Source organism: Pseudopodoces humilis, chromosome 18 (assembly GCF_049639895.1).
Source record: "Pseudopodoces humilis isolate 2021_Gansu_Grassland_sample_001 chromosome 18, ASM4963989v1, whole genome shotgun sequence".
NCBI classification, from domain to species: domain Eukaryota; kingdom Metazoa; phylum Chordata; class Aves; order Passeriformes; family Paridae; genus Pseudopodoces; species Pseudopodoces humilis.
Window position 1 is genome coordinate 15,868,100 of NC_142217.1, and position 15,186 is coordinate 15,883,285.

The window sequence follows — 15,186 nt, forward strand, 5'->3', positions numbered from 1 at the left end:
TGGGGATCCCCTGAGCTGCAGAGGAGCACGATCAGGGCTGGGGGTGACCCCGTTTGGGAATGACTCAGAGCCTGGGACAGTGTCGAGGTGAGAAGTTCAGCCTTTATTGATATGATCCAGATGGGCTGATCCCTGCTGGGGGTCTATCCCCCAGGACTGCAGGGACCAGCTGTAAGGCCCAGGGCTGAGAGCCCCTCACTCCCCCCAGTTCTCCTTAGCAAAGCATCCTCCCACCCAAACTGGGAGCCACTCCTGTCCCCCAGTCACGGGGGGAGCTCGGCACTGCTTTGGGGCAGCAGCAGCAGCCCCAGGCAGGGTGTGACAGGGGCCCACACCACCCCAGCTGTCCCCCAGGAAGGGAAGGGGCTGAGCTGGGCCCCATGCTGGGAGAAGGGGGGACAGAGGGACAGCCCCAGCGATCCCCACGGCTCGGGGGGAAGCGGCTCCAGGCTGAGCCTGGCGTTGGTGGCAGCGCGGGGTGCCGGGGTCCGGCCGTGCCTGGGGGCCGTGGCCGGAGCACCGGGTGCTCCCAGCCCTTAGGTGGGCGGCTTGCGGAACACGCTCCAGGCGTGGAAGCAGCGCGTGAAGGGCCAGGGCTCGTTGCCTTTCCGCACCAGCCGGAGCTTGCGGGGATGCGCGGGGTCCTTGGAGCGCATGTGCTGGATGTAGACCTGGGGCAGAGCGTTGCCGTGGGGGTCCTGACCCTCACCCGCCTCCAGGGGTGATATTCCCCAGCCCAGAGCTCTGCACTGGCCACATCAGGGCCCCGAGGGGAGATGGAAGTGCCCAAATCCTCCCCCACACAGTCCCAGGATGGAGGGAGGTCTTACCTGGCATGCCTTGAGGCTCAGCTTGATCTCCACCTGGCTGGTCTGGGTGCCCACCCACATGTAGACCTGCAGAAAGGATCAGCAGCTGGGCTCAGCCCACAGAGCCGCAGGGAGATCTGGGCTCAGGACAGCCTCATGCCCCCAGCTCACCTCCCGCCCATTGTCCAGCAGCATGATGTCATCATCAGCCAGGTCATCCTGGCAGAAATCTGAGCACTTTTCTGACACGGAGAAATAACCTTTCTCATTGGAGCATCTGCAGGGAGATGAATTCATGAGACATGAGTTTGTTAGGACTCAGCTGGTGCAGAGGGAAGGGATGTGAGGGATGTGATGGAGCAGCTGTTCTGGCTGGTTGGTTCCCAAGGGGAATGGGGCTCTGTGGGAGGAAGGGAAGCAGCACAGACTGGAGCACCCCCCTCCAGGCCAGTGCCCACCTGAAGAGCCGTGAGTGCTTCATGTAGTCGGCATCTTCATCGTAAGGCTTCTGGCCCCCAATGCCCACCCAGAAGAAGTTTTCGGGTTCTTCTCCCTCATTGATGACCTGAAAGGGCAGGAACAGGGCTGAGTGTGGCCTGGGTGGTTGCTGTCACCCAGGTAAGGTGGCACTGAGCCCTTCTCACCTGTTTGCTGTAGGAGTCATCAAACATGTGGTTCATGATGTCCTCAGCCAGCTTGGCCTCGTCAGGGTCAGCGGCCCGGCCCACCCAGGTGTAGACAATGCCCTGGTTGTCCGTGCTCTCAAAGGGCACCTGGGGGACAGTGGAGTCAGGGCTGCCCAGGGGGGCACCCAGGCAGCCCAGAGGATGCTCAGCCACGAGCAGTACCTTAAGGATGAAGCAGAACTCGGAGTTGAGCAGAGCAGCGTCCGTGTTGATCTGGATGCACCTGGAGACGGAGCCCCCGAGCCACAAATCAGCGGGAGACCCATCAGCTGTGCCCACAGCAGGGATCCCACCTGGATCTGGCAGCCGTGGGTGCTGCTGGGCACGGAGCAGCCCTGGGGCACTGACCTGGTGCAGAGGGCCCCGCCGTTGGTGCGGATGTGGTACAGGCTGGGCTGGGGAGTGCTGACCCGGTCCTTCCGCTTGCCCCGGTGGATCACAAACCTCCTCTTGAAGTGTGAGAGGAACTTGGGGTTCTCCTGCTGCTGGGTCATGCGCACCACCTGGACAGGGGTGGGTGTCAGAAGGGGCACAGGGACTTCTCAAACACAGCTCCAAGCCCCAGCTGCACCCTCCTGCCAGCTCCCATCTCTGCTGCTGTCCCCTGTTTCAGCCTGAGAAGCAGAGAGGGGATGGAGAAGGAGAGACAAAGCTGGGGCACCCCTGTGTCACCCCCAAACTGTGTCACCTCCAGCTTGCCGCGGAAGTGACTCTCAAACTTCTTCTGGAGGCTGAAGGTGAAGGTGAGCCAGCCCATGTTGGAGGCCTCCCGGCCCTGCCAGAAGTAGACGATGCACTGGGAGTCTTCCTCAGGCTGCTTCTCCTCCTCTTCTTCCTCACCTTCCTCTTCCCCTTTGCCTTCACCCTTCTTCTTTTTCTCCTCATCCTCCTCGTACTCCACTGGCACCCAGTACCTGAAGGCAGGAACAGGGAGTGATGTGAGGGATGGCACGGTTGGGAGGGCTGGGCACAGAGCTTGGGGACAATGTGGTCCAGCAACCTCTGAGAGGGGACAAGCCAGGTGTCACCTGCACAGGAAGACGTAGCAGTCGTGGGTGTGGAAGTGGCCAAACTCCTCCTCAGGCAGGCGAGTGAATTTCTTGCCCTCCAGCACGAAGCCCTCCATGCCATCCAGGTCCTCGTTCCACTCCTCCATCAGCTGCTCCGCCTGTGGCCCCACGTGTTCCGTCAGCCCCCCAGCTCCTCCATCAGCACCCGGCCCCTCGCCCTGGGGGATTCATGGGGGTCCCCAGCCCTACCTCGCTGAGGGGCATGGGGGGCTGGCGGGGCAGGAAGAGCGCAGTGAGGTCAGCCTTCATCTGGTCCTTCTTCTCGGCGTCCTTGCGGACCTTGCCGGCCAGGCCGCCGTCCTGCAGCACTGTCTCGGCATTCCGGGTGTAATCCACACGCAGGACATCATCCCAGTTCTTGAACTTGGACTTGAACACCTACATCACACAATCATTAAGGCTGGAAAAGTCCTCCAAGATCATCGAGTCCAACATGTGACCGATCCCCACCACATCAGCCGTGATCCACACCACACCGGCCGCCACGTCCAGTCATTCCTTGAGCACCTCCAGGTGTTCAAGGTGTAAACTGGGGAGCAGGTAACAGACCCTGGGCCACAGCCCCTTCCCAGGCAGCCAGCACCCATCTGAGGGGTCCATGTCCTACCTGGCACTCGGTGCCCTCCAGGTTCCTGGTGACCATGGCGTGCTTGGGCCGGTGCAGCATGCTGCACAGCTCCTGGCTCAGCTTCAGCGCCGCCGCCCGCACCAGCCGCGACGACTTCCTCCCGATCCAGATGAAGACGTCGGACCAGCAGTCCAGGATGTACACGCTCTTGGTGTCCAGCAGGCTCTGCAGCTGAGGGCACCGCAGGGAAGAGGGGGTCAGGCACCTGCAGGCGTTCCCAGCTGGAAAACACCCTGCGCTGCTGGCTGAACCTCCCTCTCCCAGGGCACTGCTGGAAGCACAAGGGGCACAAAACCAGTCTCACTGGTCAGACTGGGAGAACTTCCCCACCCCATCCTACCAGGCGCATCTCTGGCATCAGATCAGCCTTCAGCCTCTTCTTGTGCTCCACAGAGAGCTTGTAGTTGATCTGGGGAAGCTCCAGGTAGCCCAGACCCAGGCCAACCTGCAGAGGGGATGGGGACAGAGGTGAGTGGGGTCTGCAGGACCCCAGCAGGCCTGGTGGCCCTATGGATGCGGCTCCCCACCTTGTACAGCTTGGGCTTGTGGGGCTGGAAGTCATCAGGGACACAGGGTCGGATCTCCTCGGGCTGCCCCCCCAGCACCTCCCAGAATTCGGGGGTCTCCTGGCCCTGGGTGAGCAGCGTGATCTCGGCCTTGCCCTTCCGCTCATTCTTGTTGATCTTCTCGGCGAAGAGCCTGCAGTGGGAGCAGGTGAGATGGCAGCTGGGCTCCCCACACCCCCAGCACCCCTACCAGCCCTACCTGGCCTTGGTGGTGCTGCTCAGCGTGGCCTGGCTCCCGCGCCACACCAGGAGGTCGAGGCCATGGTCCAGGAGGAAAACAAACCTGGTGGAGAGAGGTGAGAGGAGTCAGGAGAGAATGGGATGTGCTGAGCATTCTCCCCAGCCTGGGGGTCCCTGCAGGGCACCAAGCGGGGTTTGAACCCATCTTGTAGAAAGGTGCTGGCACAGCCCATCTGCAGCACAGAAGTGCAGCTATAATGTCTCAGGTGGACCCTGCTGAACCTTCTGCAAGGACCCTCTGTCCCCTGGCCACTCACCGGGGGTCCAGCGATGTCCCCTTGAGTGCCACCGGCTCCAGCTTGACGTTTTTCTTCCCATAGACACGGTAGAGCCTGGGGAAGGGACAGCCACGGTGGGAGGTGGGGCACTGCCTGCCCCACACATCCCCCCAGCTCCTGTCCCCAGCTGTACCTGGTGACATATTGCGTGTCCTCAACGGTGAAGAAACCGCTGGCCGTGCCACCCTCGATGTAGGAGATGTCATTGTCAAAGACCTGGGGGCAGAGAGGGGGTGAGGTTGGGACAGGAGGGCTCGGGGGCTACAGGGGAGCTGGAGGTTGGCCTCACCTGAAGGAACTCTTCACTTTCATCCCCCATCTCCTCCCGGATGCTGCGGCACTCGGCGCCCAGGTAGTTGCGGAGGTTGACGGCGTGGATGGCGGAACAGGCCTTCTTGTCCAGGGTGGCCTCCTGCCCGATCCAGTAGTAGATCTCCCAGTTCAGGGAACCATTCTCATCCAGGAAGGTCTGGGAAGGACAGGGTGTGAGATGGAATGGCTGCAGCTCCAGGGAGGGATGTGGGCGGACCCTTGCTCCTCCCTGGGTACCTTGAGCACAATGTAGCAGTCGGCTTCGTAGAACTTGCCGTGGAAAGCCTCGTCCACCAGCGTGGGCACGAAGTTCTCGATCTGCCAGACACAGAGGCCGGGCAGCTGCCCCACATCCTCACTGAAGAACTCTGAGTAGTCCAGCTGTGGCTTCTCCAGGCCCTGGTCCCAGCGCCGTGTCTTCAGGTCTGGTGCCTTTGCCTCCCCACTCTCCTGTGGGATGGCAACAGGTCAAATTAGGGACAACCAGAACCCTGCTGGCACCCAAGGTAGGCCAGGGCCACTGTGAGGCCCTCAGGGCCTCTCTCCCACCCCAGACCCTACCTCTATCTTCTTATTCTTCTCCTGGGCCACATCTGACATCCCCTTCAGCACCTGCTTGGCCTGATCATCCTGGGCGGAGTCCTTGCGCCGCCGGAGCCGCATCTTGCGGGCCAGCGGGTCCTTGGTGCCGCTCCCTGGGGACACGGGGACGGGGTGAGAGCCTGCGAGGCACCCTGTGGAGCACAGCTCACTTCCCAGCCTCTCCCAGGGCCGTGCCAAGGAGGGGCTGGGTGCCCCCGTCCCTACAGACGTACCCGCGGCGGCGGCTGCGACGGTGGCGGGGGAGGCTCCGGCCAGGCGGAGCTGGTTCTGCAGGGAGAAGTCGATGTTGTACCACTCCGAGGAACGATCCGCCGGCTTCGGGGGCATCACCAGGTTGGGGTTCTCGCGCACGTCCAGGATCTGCCACGGAGGGCACGGAGAGCTCAGTGAAGCTCACAGGGATATTTGAGAGTGTGGCATGGACCTTAGAGCACTCCAGGCCTCAGTGAGATGAGGGGATGTGGAAGGAGCCCCGAAACCACGGCCTGCCTGAGCTGAACCACGTGGCAGATTGCAGGTCCTGAGCTCCCCTGCCCTCAGCTCATCCAGCCCACCCTCCAGCCCTGGGGTTCCAGGGAGGTGCTGAGGCTGTGCTGGAGCCAGCCCAAGGTGGAGAGGTACTGGGTGCCCACCTCCACATCCGTCAGGAAGTGGATGGCCTCCGGCAGCGTCACCAGGCGGTTCTTGTTCAGCACCAGCTTCCTCAGCTTGGAGCACCTGTGGGACAGTGATGCTGGTGACAGGCCAGCCCAGGGTGACCTGCGACCACACAGCCTCTGTGTTCCCTTCTGGGGACACAGCAGATCCAGTTGTGCGTTCCTTACCTGCACAGGCTCTCAGGGATCAGCTCCAAATTGTTGTTGGCTGCCATGAACTCCTCAAGGTTGGTGAGCTTGCCAATGCCTGAGGGGATCCCATCAAAGTCCAGCTTGTTAGAGTTCAGGTACATCTTCTTCAGCTTGGTCAGCTTACAGATGGCTGACTGGGGAAGGAGGAGATGGTGGGGTGAGGGAGAGCCACGGAATCACAAGCAGGGATGGCACAGAAGGGCAGGGACATACAGGCAGGGAGGTGAGCTGGTTGCGGGACAGGTTGAGGGTCTCCAGCTGGGTCCACTGGTCGATGCAGAGGGACAGCTCCGTGATCTGGTTGCTGCTGAGGTTGAGGCGCCGCAGGCTGCCCAGGGTGTAGAGACACTCGGGGACACGGCTGAGGTCATTGCAGGACAGATCCACGTCTGGGGGAAGAGACAACGGGGTGACACCACCAGCCAGAGCAACACTGGGGCTGGGAGAGCCCCTGGAGGGCTCTGTGGGGCTGGATGCCCCGGCCCTACCTGCCAGGTTCACCAGGCCCTCGAGGCTGGTGGGCAGGTTGCTCTGCGTGCGCTGCGTGTTGCGGAGGTGCAGGGTCTGCAGGGCCGTCATGGCCGGGAGCTGCCTGCGGACCAGGGAGAGCCACAGGGCAGAGAGAGCGTCAGGAGGGAGCAGAAACCCCAGTCCCAGCCCTGCCAGAGTGGGAACCAGCCTGGGCAGCGGGGCTGTACCGGAGCTGCGCGTGCAGGAGGGGGTTGTTGTTGAGGATCAGGGTCTGCAGGTGAACCAGGCGCCTCATCTGTGGTGGGAGACTCTCCAGCTTGTTGTCGCTCAGGTCCAGGTAGAGCAGGTCCGTCAGGTTGATGAAGAGCTGGTTGGGGATGGTGTCAATGCTGCAGGGATATGGGGAAACTCAGGACCTGCACCGGCCCCTCGAGGAGGGGCAGAGAGCAGGACCCAGAGAAAAGTGTGACCAACAGAGGTGACCGTGGCCAGGAGGGGGAGATGGTCACCCTAGCCTGGACCCACCTGTTGTGGCCAAGGTTAAGGACCAGCATGTTCTTGGCATTCTCCAGCTCCCTGGGACACTCTGTGAGCTGGTTGTAGCTCAGGTCCTGGGAAAATGGGAGCACAAAGCAGCTGTCAGCCTCTGCCCCACACCCAGCCACCACCTGAGGACTGGGGTATCTCCAGGGGCACAGCAGGAGCTGGACCAGCACACAGGGAACCCAGGGAACCCATCCATGGCATCAGCCTTTAGGGAAGCATTGCCAGAGGGCAATCCTGCCAACAGCCAGGAGCTGGAGCTCTGACACGGCCTTGGGGCTGGTGCTCCCAAGGAGCACAAGGAACCAGCAAGGTGCAGGAATGGGATCCACGAGGCTGAGCTGGCTCCTGTATCAGCTGAGGAGACTCTGAACCCACCAGCACTGAGAGGTCATCCAGCTGGAAGATGTCATCGGGGACTCCTGAGTTCTTGAGGCTGTTTGCACGAGCCACAATCGCCTGCAAAGGGGAGAGGGGCAGGAATGCAGCTGCCTGCTGAGCCCCCAGGGTGCCCTCAGATCCCAGAGGTGTCTGGGGACCCCTGAGGCAGGAGGGGGACACTCACCCGGAGGCAGGGCAGGCCAGAGAGCTCTCCATGGAGCGTGGTGAGGCTGTTGTGACTCACGGAGAGGTGTTCCTGCAGGGAAGCCCCAGACAAGCCCCAATGAGCAGAGAGAAGAGCTGGGGCAGTGCAGGGCAAGGGCTGGGTCCCCACATTGATGTGGAGGCTCCTCCATCCCAGGAGAGCTGGGGACTTGTGCAGCCCTGTCACACACAGTTGTGACACTCCCAGTCTGGTTGGTTGTGCTGCTTCCACATCCCTCATTCCCTGGGGTAGCCCTGGACGGACACCTCAGCCCTGCTGTAGGGTTTGGGGTGCTCTGGCCCACACAGTCCCCGTGCAAACAGATCCCAGTCCTTGGAAACACCTCTCACTGGGTGATCTGGAAACGGGCACATGTGGGCACTGCTGGGGTAGGAGGAATTTCCCTGGGGAAATGTTTTCCTCTGAGCATCACCAGCCCCGGCTGTTGCCTGCTCAGGAACACAAGGAGTTGGCAGGCTGTGGGAGGGATGCCAGCATTTCAGTCTTGCTGTGGCCCCCGAGCACCTGGCAGGGCTGGCAGGAGCACGGCTCTGAGTGGCACAGAGGGATTCCCTGCACCTGCCACAGGGACAGGGACTTCTGGCAGCATTTAAAGCACTGGGTTTGTCTGACACTGACGGGATGAGGTCCCTGATGTGCCGTGGACACCACCAAAGCCAAGCTGAGCCACAATTCCACCAAGGGCCTGGTCGAGCCACCCGAAAAACAAAGCCAGATATCCTGCTCTTCACATACTTCAGCAAAGGAGAAGGAAAAAAATCCCCAAAAACCTTGATCCTCTCCACTGTGACCATCACCCTTCCCTTCTGCTACAGGACAGAGGATCTTAGCATGGTTTTTAACCTGGCTTTCTAGGGAAACAAGGTGAAACTGCGTGCAAGTCCATCTCAACCCCACTCCCGACAGCTCTTGCATCCCATTTTAACCACACATTTTAGCTCAGTGCTATTATTAGACACTGGAGCATCCGCTGCTGAGCCACGAGGCTGGCAGGGAGCAGGCTCTTGTCAGATCCCACAGCCCCAGCGGGACAGGGGAGCCCCATTCCATCCCAAAACATGGGGCTCACCAGCTTCTGGAGGGCAGCGAGCTCCTCGGGCAGGTAACAGAGCCCCGTGTGGTTCAGCTTCAGCCAGCGCAGGCTCGTCATCGCCTTCACATGCTCGGGGAAGTATCCGCCCTGGGGAGGAGGAGGAGGGTGAGGAAACCGCCTGTCCCATGGGATGAGGGTCTGGGGATCTCAGCCTGAGTGATGCTCTGTGGTCATGGGAGGTTTGGGATCGGGAAGTCCTATGGGACTGGGAACTGTGGGGTCATGATGATCCAGTCCTAAAAGATTGGAAGCTGTGGGGATTTGGGTCAACCAGTCCCATAAAATTGTTAACTAGAGGGTTGGGATCACCCAGCCCTAGGGGGGTTGGAGCTGGCAGGCGGGTATCGATCATTCCTATGGGATTGGGAGCTGGAGGCTCGGGGATCACCTGTCTCTCTGGGACCCCGGGTGCCGGGTTGCTCAACCATAGCGGCTCGATGGGCGTCAGTGCCCACGGCACCGGGACTGCTCCGGGTCACCCACCCCGGGCGGGGCCGGGATTCCCCCGCCCCGGGGGCCGAGCCAGGCCTGACAACCCAGCGGGGCCCAGGCCCTCTGGGGCCCTGTGGGCCGGGCTGTCCCCCGCTCCCGCTCCCGCTCCCCCGCACCTTGAAGTCGTTGCCGCTGAGATCGACGCCGCGGACGAAGGGCAGGACGCCGGTGGCCGCCATGGCGGAAGGGCGGGGGAACCTGCGGCGGCACCGCGCCCCGCCAGGCCCCGCCCCCTCCTGGCCCCGCCCCCGGGCCCGCCCCGGCCGTGACGCACGCGGGGAAGGGGCGTGGCCTGGTGCTACTTCCGCGCGCGGGTGGGCGGGGCCTCGCCGCGCCGCGCCCCCATTGGCTGCGGCCGCGCGGGGGGCGCGCGGTGAGTGCGGGGCGGGGGCAGCGCCGGGCCCGGGCCGGTCCCGGTCCCGGTTCTGGTGCTGCCTCCGGTGCCGCCTCCCCTCGGTCACGGGGGTCGGGGGGGCTCCCTTCCCGCGGGCCGCGGTACCGCCCCAGCGCCGCCGGTGCCCCCCGAGGCTTTGCGGTAGGGCCGGCTGAGGAGCGGGTGACCCTTCCCTGGCGTGTCCATTCCTTCTCCGGGATGCCCCTTCCTTCCCTGGGGTATCCCTTCCCGGGAGTGCCCGTTCGCTGGGGTGCCCCTTCCTTCCCTGGAATGCCTCTCCCTCCCCCGGGGTGTCGTTTCCCCGGGTGACCCTTGCTCCCTCGCCGCACCCAGGCGTCCCGGCGGCGGCGGCAGCGTTTGTCCCGGAGGAAAGCGGGCCAGCGGATCCCCTCGTTCCCCAAACCCTGCGGCTGTGCCTGTCCCGGGGAGACAGATCCTCCAGCTCGGGGTGACACTGCTGTTCTCCGCAGGGCGACCATGGCGGCGTTTTGGCAGCAGCGGGGCAGGCGGCAGGAGAACGGCGGGCTGGGCGGTGTCATCGACGGGCTGGGCAGCGTGTTCGATGTGCTGCTGGCCAACGCCAGGCTGGTGCTGGGCGTCAGCGGCGCGGCCGTGCTGGCCATCGCCACGCTGGCTGTCAAGAGGGTAAGGCTGGGGCGAGGATCACAGCAGCTGGGTAGCCCCAGTGTGGTGGGGCAAGATGTGCCCCAAACCTCGATGTTTGCTCCTGAGCTGGTTCCTTGCATACGGCACAAATGGCACCGGTGCTGGCAGCAGCGCCATGGGCATGGAGCTGCCTGCTCCTACCCTGTGGGACTGTGTATCCAAGTTCAGTTTATCTGGATAAACTTGGGATACAGTATCCCATCCCAAAAGGCACCTGGGGCTTATTTGGATATCTGTTTTCCATGTAAAACCTACAGGAAGATGATGTGCACACTTGTGGCTCCCCAAACTGGATGTTTTTCTGAGCAGAAGCCTTGAGTGGGGCTGTCCCGCCATGTGTGTGCTCCAGAGGGACTGTTGTCACCCACAATTCATGGAAAACAAAGATAACAGCTTGTCCTCTTGGGTTTTCCTTTCCTCCAGCTGATTGACCGAGCCACCAGCCCTCGGGATGACGGCGATCCCAAAGCTGAGCAGAAGTCCCTGGAGGAGAGCTGGCAGGACTTGGCATTGATCAAGACAACACCAAAACCCCCCAAGAAGCAGAGAAGGGAAGACCTCAGTGAGCCTCTGCTCTCTTCAGCTCAGCCTCTGGTGCCAGGTGAGGCTCCCAGAGCCCAGCCAAGATCACCTTGTTGTGCTCCAGGAGCTGGGAGCTCTGCGTTATTTTTAGCTCCGTGTCCGGAAAGCCGACCCGACTGAGCCTGCCCTCCTGGAGCCACGGCCCCTTTTTAGGCAATGCCTGTGGGAACAGGACCTCTGCTGACACCCAGGGTACCCCGGCCAGCGCTGTGGGGCGGGGGTGGCAGCGTTTGTTTCCTCTGGAGCAGCGTTGGCTGCGCTCGTTTTCTGGGTCAGCTCTGCCTGTAGGAAGGTGCGCTTGGGAGCTGCTGCAGACAAAGGCTGCCTTGTCTTGCTGTCCACAGAGATGGCGTTTTTCCAAGTGGGAAACTGGCCCAACTCGGTCCAGGGCATGTCCTGAGATAGTGGACCCAGAGCAGGATTGTTTGGAGGATCCTTGTGTGAGGAGGTGGAGGGGCAGGCACTGATCTCTCTGATGACCAGTGAGGACATGCAGGAACACAGGAGCTGTGTCAGGGGGGGTTTAGGCTGCATATGAGGAAAAAGGCTCTTTCCCCAGAGGGTGCTGGGGCATTGCCCAGGCTCCCCAGGGAATGGTCACAGCCCATTAAGGCTGCCAGAGCTCCAGGAGCATTTGGACAGCAATTTTGGGGACAGGGTGGGATTGCTGGGGTGTCTGTACAGGGCTGGGAGTTGGACTGAATGATTTTTTGGGTCCTTTCCAACTCAGCATATCCTGTGATTCTCTGACCCTGGCAGCAAGTCCCTTGCCTGGTTCCCATCTCTGGCTGAGGAGCGAGGCTGGGAACAGTCGGGTTTTGGGGTTGGCTTGGGCTCTGCGTGGCTGAGAAATGCTGTGGGCTTGATGAAGTCCCTTGGTGAGGCTGATGTCACCTCCAGAGGGGTGGGCTGAGAGCTGGGCACCCAACTTGTGCCTTTTCCTCTGTTGCTGAGGGTTTCAGATGATGTGCTCAGAGCTGAGACTTCTCCTTCCCCTTCTCACAGATCCCAAGGGCTGCTCTGCCCCTCTGGGGGCTCTTCAGGTCAAGTCCAGCCCCCTGCGCTGCCTCACGCTGCAGGAGAAGCTCCTGTCACACAGCAGCCAGCTGGCCGTGCCCGAGATCCAAGTGTCCCTTGTCCCACAGCTGGCCAGGAGCATCTGCACCCACCTGCAGAACTTCCTGCGGAGCAAGTGCCCGGAGCTGCCCTTCGGCCGCCTCTTCCTCAGCGGAGCCCTGCTCGATGGCCTCGAGGTCCTGGCAGCTGACCACATCCACCTCATGCTCCCGGTGGTGCTTGACACCGGGCTCTGGAGCCTCATCTCGGGAGAGGACACCGTGGTGAGGAACCCCCAGTACTGGATGATCAAGAGGATCGATCTGGGGTATTTCCCTCGTGGGTGCAGCCCCTGGGACAGGTTCATTGTGGGCCGGTACCTCTCTTCCAGCGTGCTCAACGAGACCCTCCACAAGCTGCTGGTGGCCTCCATCAACTGGCCTGCCATCGGTGGCCTGCTGGGATGTGCCATCCACCCCATCGTGGCCTCCCGGGAGCTGAAGCTGGAAGTCAAACACGATCAGGTTGAGCTGAGCATCACCCTCTTCCCAGTGGTGGAAATGGAGGACAAGGTTCTTCTGGCTGTTCCTCCTGAAGGACTGGTGGAAAACCTCTGGCTGGAGAGCTTTTACAGGGCGGAGGTCTCGAGGGTGAAGCAGCTGGATACCGGCGACTCCGGGGTTCGGCAGCTCTGCCTCCGCATCCTGAACGGCGTCTGCAGGAGCCAGCCCAGCCTGCACAAACTGGGTGGCAGCCCCGTGACACACGTCATCCTGCACCTCAGTGACACTGCTTCGGACTGGGCAGAGGAAAGCCTTGCTGACAGGTTCCAGCAGGTGCTCGAGGAGCTGGTGGCCTCTCTGGAGAAAGGAGTCCTGCCTTCTTATTTCAACCCCAAAATCAACCTGTTCTCTGGGCTGTTGGAAGAGGAAATTGATGAGATGGGCTTTGTGCTCTACAGGGCCATATCCGAGCCAGAGGTCCTGCTGAAGTGACTGGTGTGTCAGGAGCTCCTGAACGTGGGGTGTTGCTCCCCTGCCTGCTGCTCCCTGCTGTGAGGGCTGTGATGCTTCTAGTTGACTAGTCAGTAAGAGGCAAAGTTCTTGCACTTTATGAGAAAAAGAAATGTTTCCTGTGTGAATAAAACGTGCCTGAGCAGAGGTGGGTGCTGGCAGAAGGAGCCTTTGGCTCAGAGGCTCTGCTGAACCCAAGGATGTGAGTTCTGTCTGCTGGGAGCCCAGTGAAGCATGTTTGGTCTCTGGCTCCCCATGTCCTCTGCCTGTCCCAGCTGTCAGGTTCCCCTCACACTGAGACCAGCTGGATCTGGAGGGGAGCAGCCCCTTCCTGCTGCTGTGTCCTGCAGACCCCTCAGGTGCCACGTCCTGGGTTGGTCCTGTCACCAGCACCCCACGTGGTCTCACTGTGCCAGCACTCAGCCACATGTAGGATTTTGCCAATCCAAAATAAACCCTGTGGATGATCTGGGTGATTGTCTGGGTGCTGGATGGTACAGCCATAGCAAATGGGAGCTGGGGGTTTATTCCTTGGAAACCCTTCCAGCTGCCAGAAGGGGTGAGCTCAGCCCTACCTCTTTGTTCTGACAGTGTTGATGCTGCCCCGAAGAAGAGGCCCTTGTCCCGTGTAGTGTTTTGCTGGAAGATGGTCCTGAAAAGGAGCTGCTGGTTCTGGGGATGTTCCTGGTTTCAGCGGGAGGCTGCAGCAGGGCTGTTTCCCCTCCCCGGTGGGTGGGTGGCTGCCAGTGTCTGTCTGCAGGTCCTGTGTCACCTCCCAGTCTGTCTGGTCACCTTTTCACACATGTATTGCTGCTGTCTTGAGGTCCTTATTCCCTGGAGCCCCACGGTATGGGGTGGGGAAGCAGGGCTGGAATGATGTTGTGAGCAGAGTGTTTGCGAGAACTGAAGTGGTTTATGCTTTTTATTAAGAAGATACATTTTGTTTGGGTATTTTGTTGTTTTTTTTTTCTTTTCCTTTGAGTGGCTGCTAGTAGGGTTTGGTCTGGCTCTAGTCCCAGAGAAAAGGAATTTATTCTTGTATTTAATGGGAAGAGCTGGTTTTGCACGTGGGTGGAGCTGGAGAAATCCTGTGGACTTCACTGTGAGCAGCTGTTGTGGTTTAGTTTTCTTTACAGCTATCATCTTGTTTATGGGAGGGAAAAAAACCTGCTTTTCCTCCCAGTCTGACAGTTGTTCCTCCAAACTACTTCCCAGGTGTTAGTGATGAGAATAAACCTTCCCTGTGCACACTGGTTCTCTGGTGTCAGCTCTCTTTTGTCTCCTTCCCCCTGGTAAGAGCTGAAGTGACACCCCAGTGATGTGGTGGCCATCCTGGGAACCACCCAGGGCGTGTCCCTGCTGCCTGGAGCGCTTGGTGATGGTCAGATCCCATCCTGCAAAGTCTTCCTCCTCCTCTTCCAAAGCCCTGGACCCACAGAGTGCCTGGCTGCAGTGTGGGAGCTGTCTGGACACAGCTTGTACCACTTACAGGGCTCAGCTGAGCATTCAGCAGGGTGAGACTCCTAAAGCTGCTCCTGGCTGATCCACCAGCAAGGTTTAACCTGCTCCCTGTGTCCTGCTCCCCACTGCTGCTGCCATTCCAAGGTGTCTGGCCAGGCTGCTGCCCTGCCTTGGCTCAGTGGCTGCATTCCAAAGCCTTGTAATGCTGCTATTTTAGCCCAGGGTGTGTATTTTTAAGCCACGGCTGTTAATGATGAGAGTGAGGGCTACAGGGAAGTGCAACCCAAATTCTCCTGACTTTCTGCATGGATTTAGGCCTGATAGCAATGGACTGCTGCAGGGTTTCAGGCTCTGTTTCAGACCTGTGCTGTTGTGGGCTCCCCTCCAAGTGCTCCAGCCTCCTGCCTGTCCCCAGGAACTGCTCTGTGCCCAGGAGCAGGATCCTGAGCAGCACGGGAGGTCCTGGCAGCACAGCACACGGAGAATCCTGCGGATCTCCCGCCTTTGATGAACAGAGGAAGCCCCAACAGTGAGGGAAGAGGCAGCCTGGCTTCCCAGGGAGTTCAGTCTGAAATCAGAAGAGGGAAACAGAGCTTCTCTTCAGCTCAGCCAGCTCTGTCTGTCTGTCCCAGATCAGCAGATGCAGCTGGTGAGATAAAAACCACTTTTCCCATCTCTTTGTAGCTCACTTCTGAATTACTGTGAGGAGTTTCTGCCAAGAAAGCTCCTGTATTGTTCCAGTGATGGGAAAGAGCAAGATCTGGCTGT

General features: G+C 60.7%; 2 protein-coding genes across 2 annotated transcripts; one reads left to right on the forward strand and one right to left on the reverse strand.

Moving 5' to 3' along the window:
* Positions 1 to 82: 82 nt before the first annotated feature.
* On the reverse strand, positions 83 to 9,491 carry FLII (FLII actin remodeling protein). The gene is made up of 30 exons (XM_005523060.3): positions 9,363 to 9,491; positions 8,731 to 8,841; positions 7,620 to 7,691; positions 7,433 to 7,513; positions 7,037 to 7,122; positions 6,739 to 6,900; positions 6,529 to 6,632; positions 6,254 to 6,429; positions 6,017 to 6,174; positions 5,825 to 5,909; positions 5,405 to 5,552; positions 5,151 to 5,284; positions 4,827 to 5,039; positions 4,567 to 4,746; positions 4,411 to 4,493; positions 4,257 to 4,331; positions 3,959 to 4,042; positions 3,721 to 3,892; positions 3,534 to 3,638; positions 3,173 to 3,364; positions 2,755 to 2,943; positions 2,524 to 2,663; positions 2,184 to 2,409; positions 1,844 to 1,998; positions 1,658 to 1,718; positions 1,454 to 1,582; positions 1,268 to 1,374; positions 981 to 1,086; positions 831 to 896; positions 83 to 671 (listed from the first exon to the last, which is right to left on the reverse strand). The coding sequence occupies exons 1-30, from the start codon at positions 9,423 to 9,425 to the stop codon at positions 537 to 539; spliced, it is 3,798 nt and encodes a 1,265-aa protein (XP_005523117.1). The 5' UTR covers positions 9,426 to 9,491; the 3' UTR covers positions 83 to 536.
* A 141-nt stretch (positions 9,492 to 9,632) lies between these two features.
* Positions 9,633 to 14,210, forward strand: MIEF2 (mitochondrial elongation factor 2). Its single transcript, XM_005523062.3, has 4 exons — positions 9,633 to 9,781; positions 10,111 to 10,285; positions 10,730 to 10,907; positions 11,894 to 14,210. Exons 2-4 carry the CDS (start codon positions 10,118 to 10,120, stop codon positions 12,937 to 12,939), a joined length of 1,392 nt encoding a protein of 463 aa, XP_005523119.2. The 5' UTR covers positions 9,633 to 9,781; positions 10,111 to 10,117; the 3' UTR covers positions 12,940 to 14,210.
* The last annotated feature ends 976 nt before the right edge of the window (positions 14,211 to 15,186 follow it).